This window comes from Columba livia, chromosome 15 (assembly GCF_036013475.1).
Source record: "Columba livia isolate bColLiv1 breed racing homer chromosome 15, bColLiv1.pat.W.v2, whole genome shotgun sequence".
In the NCBI taxonomy this organism is placed as follows: Eukaryota; Metazoa; Chordata; class Aves; order Columbiformes; family Columbidae; genus Columba; species Columba livia.
The window spans coordinates 11,847,830-11,866,023 of record NC_088616.1 but is presented as its reverse complement, the minus strand read 5'-3'; the positions used below and the strand labels follow the sequence as shown (position 1 = coordinate 11,866,023).

The 18,194-nt window shown below is 45.5% G+C and overlaps 1 protein-coding gene across 9 annotated transcripts in view; it reads left to right on the top strand.

The window, feature by feature from the left end:
- LOC102093801 (uncharacterized) overlaps positions 1–18,194 on the top strand; it is a 47,910-nt gene that overhangs the window by 23,972 nt on the left and 5,744 nt on the right. For 4 of the 9 annotated variants that reach the window (XM_065031270.1, XM_065031268.1, XM_065031269.1 and 1 more), the window contains 13 exons: positions 4,838–5,028; positions 6,639–10,963; positions 11,344–11,670; positions 12,152–12,281; positions 12,444–12,537; positions 13,226–13,376; positions 13,738–13,900; positions 14,427–14,552; positions 15,255–15,317; positions 16,293–16,415; positions 16,775–16,930; positions 17,555–17,608; positions 17,873–18,090. In XM_065031270.1, coding sequence (XP_064887342.1) covers positions 11,565–11,670; positions 12,152–12,281; positions 12,444–12,537; positions 13,226–13,376; positions 13,738–13,900; positions 14,427–14,552; positions 15,255–15,317; positions 16,293–16,415; positions 16,775–16,930; positions 17,555–17,608; positions 17,873–18,090 — 1,384 coding nt within the window. In that variant the 5' untranslated portion in view covers positions 4,838–5,028; positions 6,639–10,963; positions 11,344–11,564. The remainder of the gene's footprint in view (positions 1–4,837; positions 5,029–6,638; positions 10,964–11,343; positions 11,671–12,151; positions 12,282–12,443; positions 12,538–13,225; positions 13,377–13,737; positions 13,901–14,426; positions 14,553–15,254; positions 15,318–16,292; positions 16,416–16,774; positions 16,931–17,554; positions 17,609–17,872; positions 18,091–18,194) is intronic. The other 5 variants (XM_065031266.1, XM_065031264.1, XM_065031262.1 and 2 more) reach the window with 5 other exon arrangements.

Sequence of the window (18,194 nt, the reverse complement as noted above, 5' to 3'; positions counted from 1 at the left end):
AATCAGAACCTTATTTTGGATGAAGAAAAAAAATAAATTAGAATTACATTTTTGGGATGGTTTTCCTCAAAATGGTTTTCTTTCCAAAATTCCACAATGAGTGCCCTAGCAAAGATATTTGTTCTTACTGATGTGGATACGTGGTTGAGTTTTGGTCTTTGTCCATACACATCGCTGTACTAAAACAACAATATATCTGCTCCAGGTAATAACCTAGAAATTACTTCAGTTAGGTGGTTTTTCCTGAAGGTGGCTTCCTTATTGCCGCAAACCATTTAGTTTCAATTTGATAAAAGTGTTCTTAAAGCTTTGCACTCACAACAGCTTTCACGTGATGTGCTCCACGTTCAACCTCCCCATCTCAGTAAATACCAGATCTTTCACTGAGACTTGAAAAATCCCTCAGCGGTTACTCAGTATTAATTACTCGAGTTTTTTGAATAGGAAAGCTGAGCAGAGGAGGAGGGTTGGTTTGGTAGAGTGCGAGCAGAATCACATCCCAGGGTTTTGACTTTCAGTGCATTTTCTGAAGGGCAACATGAGTGCCCTTGTGAATCAGTTAAAAGCCTCCTATAAGACTTCACCGATAACACCAGCTCCCTCGGGGTGAGCCGGGGTTTGTCCTTCAATGTGTGTATGTAAAGTAGCTTCGGAACAGATTTATTCAAATGAATGCATGGAGAAGATAAGGCCACACGTGTGCTTTGAGCTGGCTGCTCCTTTCAGTGTGATGTCTTGAAGTTTATCTGAGTGTGCCTGAGATGAGAATTAGCCAGAGAAAAAGAAGAGTAGGATATATTGGCAAAACAACATCCAGCTTCCTCTGTAATCCCCAGAGTTTGAATTTCTTGGGACTTTTACTGTGATTTTGCATGCCCCGCTTCCAGAAGGAACCACCAGGCTCCTGCAGCTCCCAGCACCCCCCCATGTAGGGATGGCATTTCCTTGGGGTCTTCCAGCCATGGTGTTGGGCAGGTGGACCCAAGCTGATGGTGGATGGGGTGCATGGGGTACACAGGGCCTTTGTGTCCAGCGCTGCAACAACAGGATCAGCAGCAGCCACGGCTTATCGGTGTCAGTGAACCTACACCATGCTGGGCTGCCCTCCCCATGGCCCAGGAGATGGGATGGGTGGGCCCCAAAACTGTTGGTGTCTCTCCATAAGCGTGGGAGGGTTTCGATGTGCGGATGCAGAGCTGTGCATATCCACACCAGCTCCAGGAATGCTTTCCAGGGAGCAGCAGCAGCTGGTCCACTCCTCGTTTTAAGAGGTGATGTGCCTAATAAATGCAAAGCACTGGGAACAACCAGGTAGTAAAAAGAAGGTGCTTCCTTCTTCTCCTAAGACATCCCACCTTCACAGTGCGCAGGGGTGCTCTGGTACCTCTGGTTCTTCTGTGCAGGGGTGATCCACAGCCAGGAGGACCCACTTGCAAACATTCATCCGCAAGGAAAACCCTCCAGCGAGTAACTGCTCTCAGTTCAGCTCTTCTGCTCAACTCTGTGTGTGCTTGGCACAAGGCAGGAGGTGAAGAGCAAACCTCTCCTCCAAGTGCCTGTGATATCGGGGCCGCTGAGAGGCAGCAGGCAAGAAAACTATGATTTTTTGACTGACGTGCTGAGCTGCAGCTGCTCTACCCTGTCCTCTTGGGAGCAGGACGAGGATGGGGGCACGAAGCCACGATGACTTCAGCAGCAGCACGAGGGAAGGCTGGTGTCCAGCTGGTCCTTGCGAAACAGCGTGCTGGGCTGTGGGCACCCGGCCTGGCTCCGCACGCACCTCACTTGGGTCAGTTATAACCCAAAACTGGCTTGGTACCATAGGCACTGAAAAAGGTTTGGTTTTGGTTTGTTTTGTTTTTTGCTTTTCATTGACTTCATGAATCCAAGACACTGCCGATTGTCAACCATTCGTGGCACTGCAAATGTCACCGCCTCCCTCCCAAATGGAAATGGAGTTAAAGGTCCCCTTGCTGTCCCTGTCCCACAGCGGGGCTGAGATTGGCCGTTTAGGATGCAGCCAAGGCCACCCTGCCCCTTCCTCTGCTCAGCTCAATTGGCTTTGCAATTTAGGACGTTGACCTTGTGATCCTGCACCCAGCACATGCAGCGGGACCTGGGGCAGGGGAGGACCTGGGAACAGGTCTGGTGGGGACCCTGCTTCAGCTGTTCCTTGGATTTGTCACTGCAACTCAGGAACTGTTGGGGACAGCGGTGTTTGCTCTGCAGTGGTCTGGATTCAACCCGAGTGCTCTAAGTCTTCGCTCATGCCTCCCGTGTGTTTCCAACATCTCTGTTAAAAAAGAAACCTCCGTCTCTCCCCCTCGCTTCCTTTTTGCTGAGACTCTGCTTGGAACTTGCATAAATCTTGCCCAAAAATAACACTGGCCACTCTCCCAGCTGTGGGCGTCTTGACTTCTGCTCAGGGAAGGGAAGGCTGCGATCCGAGTTGTTTCATGGCAGATTCGGTCAGCTCTGGCACTCCTCCATCCTCGCCGGTACCAAATTTACAAGGTTCCTCTTTCCAGCTTTTCACTCTTCTCCTGGTCTTACCTCTCGCCTCTCTGAGGCCTCGTCTCTGGAGAGCCGCGGTGTTTTCTTGGCACAGCTGCCTGCGAAACGTGGCACGGACAAACCAATAAAAGTCGCCAATAAACCCGGTGAATTTTCTTTCCTTTGCTGCAAGTGGCCAAAGCAGCACCGCTTCCTTTGGGATGACATTAAAATGCAGCAGAGAGGATGAGACTCGGATCCTTTTCTGTTTGTTTCCCAGCCAATGTATGATTTTTCCACCAGTGCGAAAAGAGTTCTGAGAATTTTTTTTTTAAAGAAAAATACTTATAGAACCACCGCAGGTGCTGGCGGCCGCAGCCTGGGGTTGTTACTGTGTTAACCAGCCCTTAGTTCAGTGGTGGGAATCAAAACTGGAGTGAAAACCAAGGGTACGATGCCCACCTAGTGCAAATTGATCAAACTGATTTTAATGAGCTTGACATCTGCGGATCACCTGTGCTGGTAGCGCCCTAGCAGGAGGCATTATAAGGAGAAGGACAAGTTGTTTCCCTTGAAATTCTTCCACCTTCTCCATGTGGAGAGGAAGGACATGGCGGGGGAGCTGAGCCCTGGCTGATCCATGTGCGACCTTTGAGATGAGGAGCTGGCTTGTTTCTCTGCGAGCGGGGATTGTCTTCCTATCCGAGTAGGGTAAATCAGGAGTACTGAAGTGGTGGGAACTCCAGCTCCAGCTCAAGACCCAATGTCCCCCCCATTGACAACGATGACTTGTGTTCCTTCAGCAGAAAACCTGCTTTTCTATCTCCCGTGGTTGGTGGTGCTTGTGGTGGGACGCAGGGCCCGTCCCCCCTTTGGAGCCCAGACAGCTCCTCCCTGGGCCAGCCCTTTGTCCGGGTCCAGTCCTGGCCTTTCTGCTCTGTATTAATTTAAGATGCTGTGAAGTGCGAGGCGTGGGGGTGGGGGATGCTGTCTAAAACTTGTTCAGAGCCTTTGCTGGATAAATCCCCGTGGAATTTAATTTAAACGAGCTGACACCAGTATGAATCACGCCGGCATTACCAGCTCTTGAACACTTCCTACCAACTGCCTGCAGGGCTCTTGCTTTTTAAAGTGAAGACTAAAAGCATCTAAAACCATTCAAGACCTCTGTCCTCAAAGAATACTTTTTTTTTTTCCCCTGCTTTTCACTGTAGGAAGAAACAACATCTGCTATAAAAATCTGCTGGCCAGGGGCAGTGGGAGCGGATACCACTTATCGCAGTTTGGCTATTCGTTCCCAGCAGAAAATGCCTCAGCCCGGCCCCCGTGATTGCAGCGAACACCAACGCGGTGTCTCGTCTGTCTGCAGGCTGCACAGATTCGATGCACACAGAGGATGGAGAGCCAGGGAAAAAAGCAAGGACGGAGAAAATTGGATGGGAAAGTGGAAGGAAATGAAAGAAAGACTTCCAGGAAAGGAAAGGAGACAACACTGTATTTACAAATGTGTACCTAGGCTTAAGTGAAGTCTCCTAAATGCTGTTGGGACACAAAGTCAGCCTGGTTTATAGTAAAGCAAAGTCTGTGAGGTAGGGTGGCTGTTCCCGGGCTTCAGCTGAAGAGTGACATCTCTGAAAAGGCAGGGAAGTGGTCAGGAGTAAGCATGAAACATGTAAGATTGCAGAATTCAAAAGGATAAACATTATTTGATACCTTATTTATAGGGCACCACAGGGGAAAGGTAAAGGTTTCAGAAAAGAAAGAAGCACTTTAATTTTATCTGGAGATTTTCCAACAATAAAATCTAATCCATCATTCTCTCTGTGTGACTGCTCTTAATGAAAATTTAGAGGCTGTGACTGAAATTTAGAATTCACAGGGGATACTATTAGGAAGATGTCTAGCAGCTATGCAAAACCTGTTATATCATAGCCCCTGCCAAAGGCCGGGGAAGAGTGGAGTGTGAAGCGGACAGCTTTGAATTTGGCGTGCTGAGGCTCCGCCGCGCCGAGCCTTCCTCTCCCGGGTGGCAGCAGCCGGACCCGCGGGACTGGCGTGGGACGTTCATTCCACGGGATGCCCCCCAGGATCAGCTCACCGAGCCACAGCCAGGCCCTGGCAACGGCAGCCACGGCATTGATTTCAAAAGAGACAAGATTTGGCCCATTGACGTTTACTTTTTACCCAGAGCACCTTGTTCACCCCACATTAGTCCTTCTGTGGTGACGAGGGCTGTAGATCTCTAATGCAATCTGTTTCCTTCCCAGATTTATTGATAGCAGTTAAAAGCTTTCCAAAAATAAGAGAAAACAAAACTATTTTCTGCATGGTTTTCTCTTCCAAGGCTGAGCAGAGACCCTGCAGCGATGGTAGGGCTGTCAGACACCACCATGGGCAGGACATCCAGCTGTATGCTGTCCTCGGCGTGTCACCAAGACCAGGACAGTGCCGTCCTCGGCGTGTCACCGACATCAGGACTGCGCCGTCCTCAGGATGTCACCAACACCGGGACTGCGCCGCTCAGCAAGAAGAAAGGTATCACTGGTGCTTGGTGTGGTGATAAGCGTATTTTCCTGTTCATCACTTGGCTGGAGACCGTTGCAATCCATTATTGCTGGGTGGTGGTTGGTGCTGTGCAGAGCCAAGGGGTGCCTGTCAGCCAAGGGGGAGCCGGAGGGGAATGCTGACCATCTCTAATCATTACCAATCCTCTGCACTTTATTTTTAATCAAAGCAGATCACTAGACTGTTTCCAATACTTCTTTTTTAATGGGAAAAAAGGGGCTTCGATTATAAAGACAATAATGTTCAATTATTTAAGGGCCTGGATGTACATCATGAATCAGTTTAATACCAAAGTCACTGCCAATTATTCAACTGATTCAAAATGAGACTCCATCACAAAATGTTAAATCACGGGATAAATCTGTCCTGGGAAGGGCTTTAGCAATCAAAATTCTCTCAAAGCAGAAAAAGCTTTTCTAAAAGCAGGGGTGGGAGAAAGGGTTACAGCTTAAGCCAGACATTATATAGTAATGCCAGATGTTAAACAGTTGACTTAAATTATTGGCAACTATCAAATGCAAGATGCTAATACTACTGGTTGCAGAGCTATGCCACCAAGTTTGTAATCTGTGGAATGGGCTTAAATATTCCTTTAATTTTCTGCCTATGGATAACAGGCAATTTGGATTAGCTTCCGCAGAATAATAACCTCCTAATTCTCAGCAGATGAGTCTAAGTCTTCTGCAACATCAAAAAACCAAGACCATGCTTAATATGTAACCTTTAATGGCAGATGTTTTTAAATTATACGACTCCATTGGACCTGTGTAGTTAAGCACAAGAAATGCCTGAAACCGCTCTGCCTGCCTCGCAGTCAGCAGAAGGCACCTCCATAGCGCCCCGCTCCCAAATGCAGAACAAAACATCCAAAAAAATGCTTGCAGATTTGCATGAAAACCTCCTCCACCCCAAAATTTGCCTTTTAAAATTGTTGCCGTGGATCCCTGGGACTGGAAGACGCCGACATCACTCGGAGCTGGGGCTCAGCCCATCACCCATTGTGTCACTGTTTTTCCAGCCAGGACTGACACCTCTTTATTTATTTGTGCAGCACCCAGCCTCGCGGGTGTAATCCTTTATATAAAACCCCAGCCAGGTGTCCTGTACCAGCCCTCTGGCGTGGCACCGGTGACTGTGTCCATCCGAAGCTGAAGAAAATGGGACGTGGGCAGGTCCTGGCCCCGTCCAGGCTCGGTGGGGACAGTCTTGTCCCCCGGCAACTCAGGCAACATCTCATCCCGCTGTCCTTGCAGCGTGTCCATGAGACCGGGCACCTCATGGCTTGTAGGATGAGATTTCTACGGTATTTGGTATATATTAGAAATAAAGGGAGCAGAGCCACAGCTCGGCCTGTTTTCCAGCCAATCGCTCCTCAGGTTGCGTGTGTGCAAACGATAAGACACCCCAGCACAGCCACAAACCTCTGTGGCACAGGAACAGCCCCCAGCCTGACCCGCTCGCTGCAAACTGTAATAAAATGTCCTGCAAGTCAGGCTGAAGGAACAAAACTCAGCCGTTCAGATGAGCCAAAGCCTACATTTGCTTTTATCTTGATTTTATTTTCTCTTTCCTCGATACAGAGCTGCATTTAAGAACGGGGACAGCAGGGTTTGTTCCTGCCCCGGTACTTTGGGGGAACATCCTTGCTCGAGACGGGTGAAACGGCGGTGAGGAAAGGGTCAAAACATCCCCCCGACTGCAAGCAGAGGAAGAATGTTGGCAGAGTAAACCTTGCCACAGGAATAAAAGGTTGTCCTGACTGTTCATATTACTCCACATGGGGTGAGTAAAACTGTCGGTCAGACTGAAGCGTCTGATATACAAAGGGGAATAAAAACTCATTAAAGGTCTAAAAGGAAACCCTATTAAAATACCAAATATAAAGTGGAGGAGATCTGATCACTCTAGTGCTAGAGAAGTGTCAGGGTTTGAATGAACCTGGCTTTTTTTTTTTTTATTTTCCTGAAAGCAGAGGAAATGTGTTTTGTGGAAAGCCAGGTGGGATGAGGGGCAGGTAGAGTGTCAAAGAGCACTGATAATATTTCAGGGTCTCACTAGGAGCCTGAAAGACGAAGGGGATTTATTCGGCTTTCGGTGGGGAGGAGAGTGCTAGCAGATTTTTGAAGGCATTCCAACGAGGTTCATATTCATCTGTTTCTTCAATCGAGAGCTCTTGGCTGCCGCTGTGCCGAGGTGGGGACATCTCCTCTCCCTGGCTGGCTCGGAGCCGAAGGCGAATTAGCGCCGGTTGGGTCCTTGTGATTCTCGTGCCCTGGCCTGGCTGTTGTCCCCCTGAAAAGCCACCAAACCAGAGCATTTTTACAGGGCCTGAAATAACCTGAGAACGGGCTTTCTCACGGCATCCCGTTTCTGCTTTATTTGTAGGGGAAGGAAAGAAAGTACAAGGGAAAGAGCTAAAGGAACAGTTTTCTTTCAAGCATTAAAAAACCACATTGTCCTGTGAGCGGTGGAAGTCACAAAGCCTGGTTTCCAATGGGTTCGTGCCTCATGGGTGACGGACTTTTAAATTGAATTGCACTGTGGCTGTGGCAGGTTTTCACCCCTTCTTACACACCAGAGAAGCCACGTGGGGAGAAAACCCGCCATGAATAACTCACCCAGAGCAATTCCTGCCTGATCAGCCACCCCAGAGTTCCCTTCTGAGGCATCTCTGGTGTCTCATAGGCCAGAATGTTCCCAAGGCTTTGCCATGACTGGGGAATTTTTGTCCCATCTCATGCTGGATTTGTAGTTTTCTGATGGTGGTTGAACTCAAAGAAGGGTTTCTCTCTCACACACACACTTATCTCTTCTCACAACACTTTAAGAACTTGTTACCTTTGGGATTTTTACCTGCTGTCCATTTGGCTGAAATTGGCACCAGAATTCAGTAATTACCAGGAGCTGGGGCTGTTGGGGAACAGGAGGAACTTCAAATATTAAACAGGGCGGGACCCTCCTTAATATCACCTTCGAAAGTTTGCCCGTTAACAGAGGCAATTAATCAGCAGAGATGCTGAATGTAGCTAAAAAAGATGGCAAGTCTTTTCCGAGAAGCTCAGTTATAAGAACCTCTTTTAGAATTCTAGCACTGAACATCATTTTCTGGGCCAAACAAGCACAAAAGCCATGACATGAGTGAGCTCCGAGTGCCTGGAAAGATCTGTGACACATTCCTCGGGCTCAGCAGAGCGATGGATTAGCACTTGTCCATGTGGAATTGCAGGTTTCAATCCTCTCAGCTTTTTCCAGTCAACTGATCTATCCCAAGCCTTTCAGCGGGTACAAATGGGCCTTTGACTTTCAGCAGAATGAAGCAGAAATAAATATAAATGGGACATGAAAAAAATTTTTGAACGGGCGTTTTAATGGTCTGTTCCCTCTACAGCTCTGCTGTTGCGGTCAAAGAGAAATTCCACTTGTACTTCAGGAGCGGGTGGGTAGAAACCCACCTTCCAGCCCTCGCTCTTCACTCCAGGGAGCAGAACCCACAGCTCTGGCTCAGGACAGGGCATTATGTTAGACTTACAGCCTCTGGGAGCAGGAAAACTATCTCTTCACTCCAAAACACAACAGACCTACAAGACACAGCCCATGAAGCAGGAGCCGATGATGTCAATCCCAGACCTTGAGCTTCGTGAGGTCTGGGCACAAAACCCGACGTGGCAGAGCCGCCCGAGCTCCGGCGACGTGAAATTCAACCAACGCATTTTACACCCACACCACTAAAAATAAGACGCCGACGCCAACTCTTCATCTGGCAAGAGAGGAAGCACCAGCGCTGCTGTGTTTTGGATGAGGCGCAGCACTGAAGTCCTGACCATATTTAGCCATAAGATCATCTCACAGGATTTCTGCGTGAGAGCCGAGTTTTAGAGAAATTATTCTGGCCACGTGCCAGTTGTGCCGTTATTATTCCTCCCTGCTATCTCAATACTTCATTTCATCACCCGAATTGCCGCGTTGAGTTACTCAAGGCTGTTAAAATGCTGTCATGCTACAGAGGCAACGATATGAAGGAAATGACGTCTCCACTCCATGCAGCTGAAATCAGGCCACCTATTTAGGTGTCGTGTTTAGATTTTTCACTGTAAGCACAGAAACTTGAAACATTTTGCCCAAATGTGTTGAAAGCTACGAAGACATTAAAGATTATTCATGGAATAAATATTCATTTGCAGGAAGACCTTTTTTTTTTTTGTAATGCATGAATATTTCAGGCAGCGTGTTGCAATGTGTGCAGCCGCTCACAGAAAGAGGTGATCGTATTCCGAGTGCTGTTTCAATAGTTTCTAGTATTAACAATACCAGCAATGTACCTCATTTTTATGATTTAATGGCCGTTTCTCCTTAAGTTAAAACACTTCCTAGATTTTCTTTAACTATTAACTAATTACTAGTAGCTAAAAATTCCATGAAGATTGGTCTTCAAATGCTTCCCCATCAAGCGCTCTCATATCTTCACTTTGCTGATCATTTTTAACTGCAAATAGCGTTACACTTGTTGTCCTGATCGCTGGAAAAATGTCCTTATTTTATTTGTAACTCCCGTCTGCTTTTTCCCATAGAAACAGCGATGACTTTGCCAACGGCACACTAATGTATTGCAGCTTTACATCTTCAGCTTTCCGTGTTTCAGAATTTCCATTTTTTGAGGCACTTTCTGTCTTGTCGAGTCCTGCCTGAGCCGCTGTGGAGCTCTGGTACCATCTAGCGTTACCAGGGAAATGCTGAATATCAGCCAATGTGGCGTTTTCCTCGCTGAGCTGCTGGGCGTGCGGTAGGACAGTTCTGTGTGACGGAACTCACGATTCGGGATGAGCACGAGCGGTAAAACCGATGTATCCGCCGGCAGCTGCTGTCCCGTTGGTGTCCACAGTGGCTCAGGACGAGTGTCCTGGTCTGACGGGAGGGGAGTCAACCCTCTTGGCTGCAAGGAGGCCACAGAGAATCATAAAATAGTATCATCATTTTAAGGAGCATTTAACGAAGAACTGTTGTTTTTACATAACTGAGGACCTGGCGCCTGACCCCAGCAAGGGGGAAGGACCGAGAGACATCGGACTATGAATCCTTAATGTAAAACACAGTTTCTTCCTGGAATATATACTGATACCTGTATGCATACTGATACCTGCATTTACAAGTTAATTTAGGGGGAAGGGTAGCCAAAGTACCAGGAATCCATATCTTAAATAGATTGATAAGGGGAAGGATATTCTATGTAAACTGAGGCAGGGTCAGGTAGTCTGTAAACCCTGAAGTACCAACCAATGGGGAACAGGGGAGGGAAATTGCGGCTGGTATTTTGGGGGGATATAAGCAGGGGCTTTTCGCCCTATTATGTGTGCCTACCTTTAGGTAGAACACCCAGTGTTGCAATATCATTATTAAAAAAAAAAATTGCTGACAGATCCTGCCTGAGCCTATTATATTTGCAAAGTAATTGTTTCCTACAGTCACTGTGGGGAGCGTGAGCAGGTTGTGCCCTGTGGGGCCTGGGCCACCAAGACACCCCCAAAAGGCCAAAGGAGATGCAATGGGGCTTCCCACCTCTCTCTTCCCCACTTGCACGACCTCAGGCGCCAAGAGGACCCTACACTAATACCAATTTCTGTTCCATTCCGCAGCCTGTGGAGGATGAAACGTTTATTTAAGCACTGGAGGAGCCGGGCCCGCACCAGGCCCTGCGCCCCACAGGCGTGAAGCGTACGACTCCCTCTGCCCTCACCAAATGTGGCGGCCCCACCGCAGCTCTCCCACCAAGCTGCCAGGGCGGAAGTAGTGCGGGTGGCGTCAGTGCGCGGGCCCTTTCCGGGGTCACCGCCTAGGAAGTACTTAGTTTGCTCAAAAAGTGGCGGCAGCGAGGGGTTCGACGGCGGCGGGACGGGAGCGGGGCCGGGCGGTGAGGGGAGCGGCGGGGAGCAGGGGCTGGGGAGGGAGCCCAAGGGCCGGGGGGGAACGATTTGGGGACGGTTAGAGCCGAGGGGATGGGGCGGTTGGGCCGGGGCTGCGGGGGATCCGTGGGCCTTGGAGTGGGGAGGGGGCGAGTCTTGTGGTTGGGGAGGATAATGGGGCTGTGGTGTGAGGAGTGGGGGTAGTTGGGGTGCGGTTTTTGAGCCTGGGAAGGGAGTAGGGTCTGCGTGGGGCATCTCGAGCAAGGGGCAGCAGAATTATTGTGAACCATCGTTGTCATCATTTGATGGTTCTTTCAGAGTTGGTCCCACCAAACCCACCATAGAAATAGCAGATTTATTTATTTATTCCCACCTTCTTGTTTTTTAGAGTTCTCTCAAGTCTGGATGGAACCTTCAAGGTTTTTTGAGCTGCTGGCTGCGGTGAAGATCAAACATTTCTGTCCCTAGTGTAACTCGCTCAACGCAAATGAGGAGTTTGGGTCTTGGAGGAGCCTTTTGCTTCCCTTCCTGAGGAAAGGAACCTTAGAAGCGTGAACTTTGTGTCCCGTTTGCTGCCAAACCGTTCCTTTCTTTCGGAGTTCAGTAACCATGGGGCCATCGAAAGGAGAAGAGGAAGAGCAGAGCGTGATCCTGATCAGCGATGATGAAGCCGAGAACACACTGGGGAGTTCGGTTCTGGTAGTTGACCCATTGGGTGAGCACTGTGCACTTGGTGTTAATGAAGTTCTGTAAAGAACGTTTGAAGTCGAAGTGAATTATTATACAGTATGTTTGAAATGTGTCTTTATGCTGCTAAGAAAACAAAGTACTTCAAAAATAAATAAAACCGGGAGGAACTGCAATTATTCCATAACTTTGGGGATTTCTTTGATGGCACGATTTACCTGCATACTGTACTGAACTTTGCTGTGTGGTTTCAAAACATTACAAACTTAGCTGAGCCCGGAGTTTTCAATGTCAATTGGATCCTTTCTGATTATATTATCTCTGTTTTGATAGTGTGACAGTTTTTTGTCACAGGTCACTGTACCATTCTTATCGGTACCATATGAAATCATAAGAAAAACTTATGCGTAAAGTGTTTTTATAAAGAAAATGTCAATAGGTGGTTGAATTTGTAATGAAGTCATAGTTACCTTTATACTGATTTACACCACATATTCTGTTTTCTACAGAGAAGTCTGCCCTGGAAGAGGAGAAATCTGAAGAAGTTGTGGATGAGGAATGTGAACTGATGGTGACTTTCTGTAAACAAGCAAATGTGATGCCTCATGCAAGATATGACTGTACAATACACCTGTTCGAGTACGTTCAGTGATGTGGAGGATAACACGGGGGTTTCATTTTCCACATTTAGTCCATTTTGTCAAGTAACCCCGTTAGCTTTTTACCAGCTGAAAGCAGAAGCAGAATTGGATAAGAGTATAACTTGTTTTATAAAGAACCTTCTGTTTTTCAACTTTGTAGGCGAACAGAATGTGACACCTGCTCACCCCTCGGAAAAAATGCTGATATTTGTGATCAGTGCTACTGCTACATTTGTGACAAACTCGCTGCTGAGGTAAGAAGAGCTGTAATCAAGAAATGCACAACTTTGAGTAAAGTAAATTACTCAGCGGTCTGTTTAAAAGAAATCATTCTTAAGCACACTAAAAGAATAAAGGATACATGAAATTTGATTATTTTAGCAGTTCCTCTCCTAAATGTTGATATCAGTCTGCTTCACAATGCTGCTAAAAATGTGGTCACTGTCCGGGTTTATTTTTAGTAGTCCAGCAGTTGTTAGAGTCAACCTTCACTTGGTGTAAGCAAATGTCCCTGTGTTTGCTTTAGGCACATGGTGTGTGTCATAGAGTCAAATTACTCAGACTGCTGCTCACTGCACTAGAGAAATTCAGACATTTAGACTGTCCTAACCTGGAGTGCAGGGAATTGGGTGTGTAGGGTTGGTTTGTTTGTTTTTTTTTTCTTAAAACTGAGGGAAGTTTGAACTGTGAGCAAAGTTTGGGTGAACACACAAAGCCAGTGCTCCATTACCGATTTACAGTGGGTTGGGGACCAGCCCAAAGTGTCTCCGGAAGGTTTTCAGGAATTATGGTAAATTACTATGGGCTTTTTTAATTTTATTTTTAGCCATGATGTCAAGTTATTGCCATATTGGCCTATTGCTCCAACTGTCAAAATACTTCACTGTGGCTTTGCGTCGATGTAAAACACCTTTCCCTGTTTTTTCACGTTTTATGAAATAGTGCCAGAACTGGACAACCTCTTCCCTCTGTCACTGCAACGCACACAACAAAAGCAAATTCTGGAAGGACCAGCGTGACTTTGCCTTGGCTGGTGTTCTCGTGATGTTCAATTTGGAGCTCACGGATATCGACGCGGACCTTCGGCACGGTGGTAAGTGTTCTGCTGGGAGACCCGTGCCTCACCGTGGCCGCTCAGCCTGTGGCTTCATAGACAGTTTGTCCGGTCCACAGCTTTCCTTGCGAGGGCTTGGGGAGTTTTTAAGGCAGTAGGTTACTGTTGCTGCTCTCTTTCTGGGCCATACTCAGATCAGAGCCCCATCTGCAGGTCCAGTTTTTGTGCTTTCCTGCTTTCCTCCCTCTGAAAGGAGCAACAGAGCTTTCCTGGCCAGTACAATTGGGTGCAACTTGCTAAATATTTTACATAGGATTGTAAAATGATTGTTTCTTTTAGTTTTGGAAGAGGGAAAGAAAAATTATTACACTAACGGCTTCCCATCTGTCTGCTCTCTTAGGAAGTCTTCTAATAAAATTTATCCAGGAACTTTCTGTGGAATATAATAAGTATCTGGTTGGAGAAAAAATTCCTCCCACACAACACGAATGCATTTGTCTCCCCAAACTGCCTGCTGGGCAGTGCAATATCTGCAGATCGCGCAACACAGAGGTTGTATACAAGTAAGTGAGAGCAGAACTCGTCTACTAGCAGTATCTGCTGGTCTATGCACGCTTGCTTTCCTTTACTCAAGTGATAATCAGAATTGTGGCACCTGATATACCAGAAACTTGGTTGAGAGAACTTACTTGGCCAGCAAGCTATTAAATTGCACTTGGATGTGGTTTAAACGTCCCCTTAAATACCTCTCTAAATATGTCTTAAATATGACTTTAAGTACGTCTCTTGTGCTATACTAAGACACTTGATAATAGGCCTTGTTATTATAACCTGGGAAAGCATGAAAGTAAAGCTGATATTTTTACTAATTTGGTTTGTAGGATGGGGTTGAGCTTTTACTTGATGTTATGTGCCTGTAAAATGATTATAGTAACAGTTGTGCAAATACCCTGTCGCTATCTTCGAAATGTTTTTCAAGGAAAAGCCAGTCGATCTGCTCTCAATCTGTAGAATGGTCATAATTGCCATTTGTTTACAAAATACATCATTGCAGATACTTTATCTTATGGACAACTTGAACTTTCGCAGGTATTCTGGAGTTTTTGCGCTGGTAACAAGATTTTTAAATCAGGCAGAACAAGAGAGTCCCAAGGCTGCTGCTGTCATGTATTTGGGAGCAGCTAAAGAGATTGCACTCCATAAAGACCCTGCTCTGTAAGTACCAGTTCCACATCTAGGCTGTCACCTTCATTTGCTCCTCAAAAGGAGGAGACCAAGGCAGTTCTGGTTTTCCATTTATTAAGGACAGTGTAAAGATAACGGCCCTGATTGCAGCACAATGAGAGGGAAATGAGGACACCTGGGGGAGAAACGAGATTGGTTATGGGGAGGGATTTTGGGGAAAAAGATGGTTAAAAACTGGATATTAGAAGAATATAAGTGAAATTGAATAATGAGGGGGAGAGACAGAATTTGAGATGGGAACTGGGAGGGTAACAGACAGCAGGTGGTGGCAGGTGGAGTTAAGTCCCCAGCAGAAGGGACAGGGGAGCTTCCCAGAGTGGAGGATGCACAAGCCGTGTTGTGTGAGGAAACTTCTGCTGAGCTGGAAGGGAGGATGTGACGGTCCTTGGGGAGGAGGTTTTAGGTGCCCCCATCAAGTCTGGAGGCTGACCTGTCAGCTGGAGGACACTTTAATATTTCAGTCATTCCAACTTGTGCTGTAAAACCATGTTAATTATAAAATGTGTCCTAAACTTTATGCGCTTGTTTTATTTGTTTGGAATTTTTATTAGCATGATAGCTCCCAATTCTTTTTAAGAAAAAAATGTTTTCTTAAACAGTTGAAGATAGAGAAGGGGAAAAGGCAGGAAAATCAATCAGATGTAAATTAATGCTATTTTCCTCCCCTCTTAGAAGCTGGCAGAACCTTGGTCACACGGCTTCGTTAAAGGTTGCTGTCCCTTGTCTGCTTCAAAGGTGAGACTTGTCTTATTACGCGGTGAGATGGCAATGGGAGGGTTGCTGGCTGCAAACCGTCTGCTTGCCTTTAAAATGCATTTCAAATCACTTCTATTCAAAGGTATAAATGAAATAGTGAATGCTTTAGCCCTTAAAAGCCAAAAAGTGAACTTGCACAGGTGTATAATCTGATGGTTCTGGCATCGAAAACTTAGTAAGCCCCAGAGTAAATAGTGTGTGTGAAAGACGACAGCAGCAGCCATGCGGGGCTCCTCTGGGACCGAGTGCTCAGGGATGTGACACAGTGAAGTCCCCCAGAGGCTGTGGAATCAGGACATCCAGCTCACTTGGTTTAATTCCTTTCTCATTTTAGCTTTGTTTTTCACCTTTAACCCAAAATTCACTTGCAACAAAAGGTTAATGAGTTAAGAATTAACTTTTTTTCAGGAGCACTCAAAAACAATTATATATTCTCACCTCTTATTTGAAACTAATGACAGACATAACCTAAATCCTGCATTAGTTTTAATTTTAAATTACTATTCTTGAAATTTTAATTTCTTAATTCAAAAAACAGGAAAAGGAATTTTTTGGCCTCCTTCCCCCGGTTTTGAAAGACTAAACTCTTCTCTGGTGCATTATCTCCAGTTTCCAGTGAAGACAGAGATGGTTTCACTGGCTGTGAAGCCGCCAGGAGATCAGGTGGTTTGCTGGGCTTGCCGTGTGTTTCTCACATCTGCTCACTGGGGACCTTTGTTGTCAAACTGAAGATCACAGGAGCTTGTTTTTACCAGAGTTTAAAAATAAAAGAGTAATACCATTATTCACTACAAATCTCAAAGCATGAATTTAAGTATAGATCCAAATTGTCTGACATGTAACCAAAAAAACCCCAGATTTCCATAGAATAGTTTTCTGTAGGATTAAAAAGTATGCAATGATGTACTAGTAATTCATTGATTTTAAGAGATCTTTCTTCTTTTCAAAACACAGGATCACAACACAACTTCAGAGGATGCTGGTGTTGTGTGACTTTCCAAAAAATTTGTATGAAAAGTTTGTTAATTTCTTTCAGTCCATCTCGCTTCCATGTCACTGTTTTGGCTTCTCAAATAGGTATGTTCTTCAGGTTTTGTTTACAGAATATTTGTTTATACAGTTGCCTGATTTGAAAACAGCTATATAGAGTGGTATTTTTCACTCATAGTGTTACGTGTGAGTGTTTTATAGGAAGATTTCAGTATTGGCTGCTTTGTATTTCTCCTGTCCTTACAGAAGCTGTTTGATGCTATGGGCTAAGTTGTCCATATATATATATATTTATATATATTTATATATTTTTTTTTTCCCCCCTTTAGAAGTCAGTTGTAAACCTCAAGATGTTTTATTGGTAGATCTTCATGATACTTAAAGGAAATAAAGTGTAGAGTACCAGCAAAGCACACTTCAATATGACCTTATTTTTGTACTTCCAGCTTGAATGTTGTGCCATGGGATGATATGTTACTGACAACAGTTTTAAAAGGCCAGAACATCACTGGTCAGAGAACACAGAAAGGAAGAAAAATGCGTCTGTGGGAAGCATTCCCCGTTATAGAGGCTCGAGTGAAGAAATTGGTAGACAAAGAGAAGTAAGATCAGTTTGGTTTTGCATTTTTCATTTTACGAACTCAAGTTTTACATTTTGCAGTGTACTGTTTTCTGAAAATCTGCAGGAGTCTTGTATAATGGGGAAACCTACAAAACAAAGACACATTTGAAGCTGTTTGTGCCCGTCACTTTCCAACAAGGCCAGTGGCTTGTTGAAGTTTTTCAAAGCAGCATCAAGCACTTTGAACACTTCAGGACCAGAAAAGAATGTTGAAATGGATAATTCCTTTGTTTCCATAACCCCAGTAGGTTTTAGATGTTGATGTTTAAAACAAATTCTGTTCATCAAAGGCTGACTAGTTGCAAGACAGCAAAAAAGTGTGTTCTGGTCTTTGCAAGTCTGTATTCAAAAGAAGACAGTCCATGTGTAAAGGAATGTAAATGTAAAGGAAACCTCTTGTTTTATTTTACCAGAGAACAGAGATAATCCATGGATAACTTCTTGGAACTTATTTCCAACTGTCTCTTTCTGCCAGTTGTATTTCTGTGCTGTTGTGGGAAGATCTGCTGATTTGCTTTGTTAATGGTAGTAAATATTTGATTGAGCTGTATATAGCTTTGCAATCCTTCCTCTTCTGCTTACCCTCCCTTTCTTTTCTCCTCAGCTATAAAGAAGTTGTTCGCTACCTGAGAGCTGTCAAGTGCAATGATACCAAAGGGTAAATGGCTTTTTAAATTTTTTTTAGTTGTTTGTTTGCCTTAGGATTATGTCCAAATCTGTTTCTTGAATGTGTAATAAACTGGTGGAATGAAAAGGAGTAGGATTTTGGGAGCTGTTTGCCAAGCAAAGGTACTACAGCATTGCAACCAACTTCAGCTTTACTGGGCCTTATTAGCGGTCAAGCATAATCACATCTATACATACATACTGTAAAACTTTCATGTTAATGAGAATCAGATATTAATTTATTCTTTCTTTCCAGGCTAGTAGACCTTCAAGATAAAATCCCATTCTACTTGTGTAAAAGCGGAGACCTCCTCGCAGCCGCACACTCGCTGTTGTTCCCGGTGGGCAGCCTGGCCTGCTGTCCCGCCTGCCGGGTGGCGCCGTTCCAGTTTGAGCTCTACCTGAAGATGTTCCGAACAGGCAGTGTCCCCGCTGGAAAGGATATGCTGGATGCTGGGCCCTGGATTACAGTTGGCAAGTCTGATTTCTTGCTTACATATGTTTAGAACCTTAATTAGCTACAACTTTTACCTTAGCATTAAATCTCATCATATTCTGAGGGACTCTGAACCCAACTA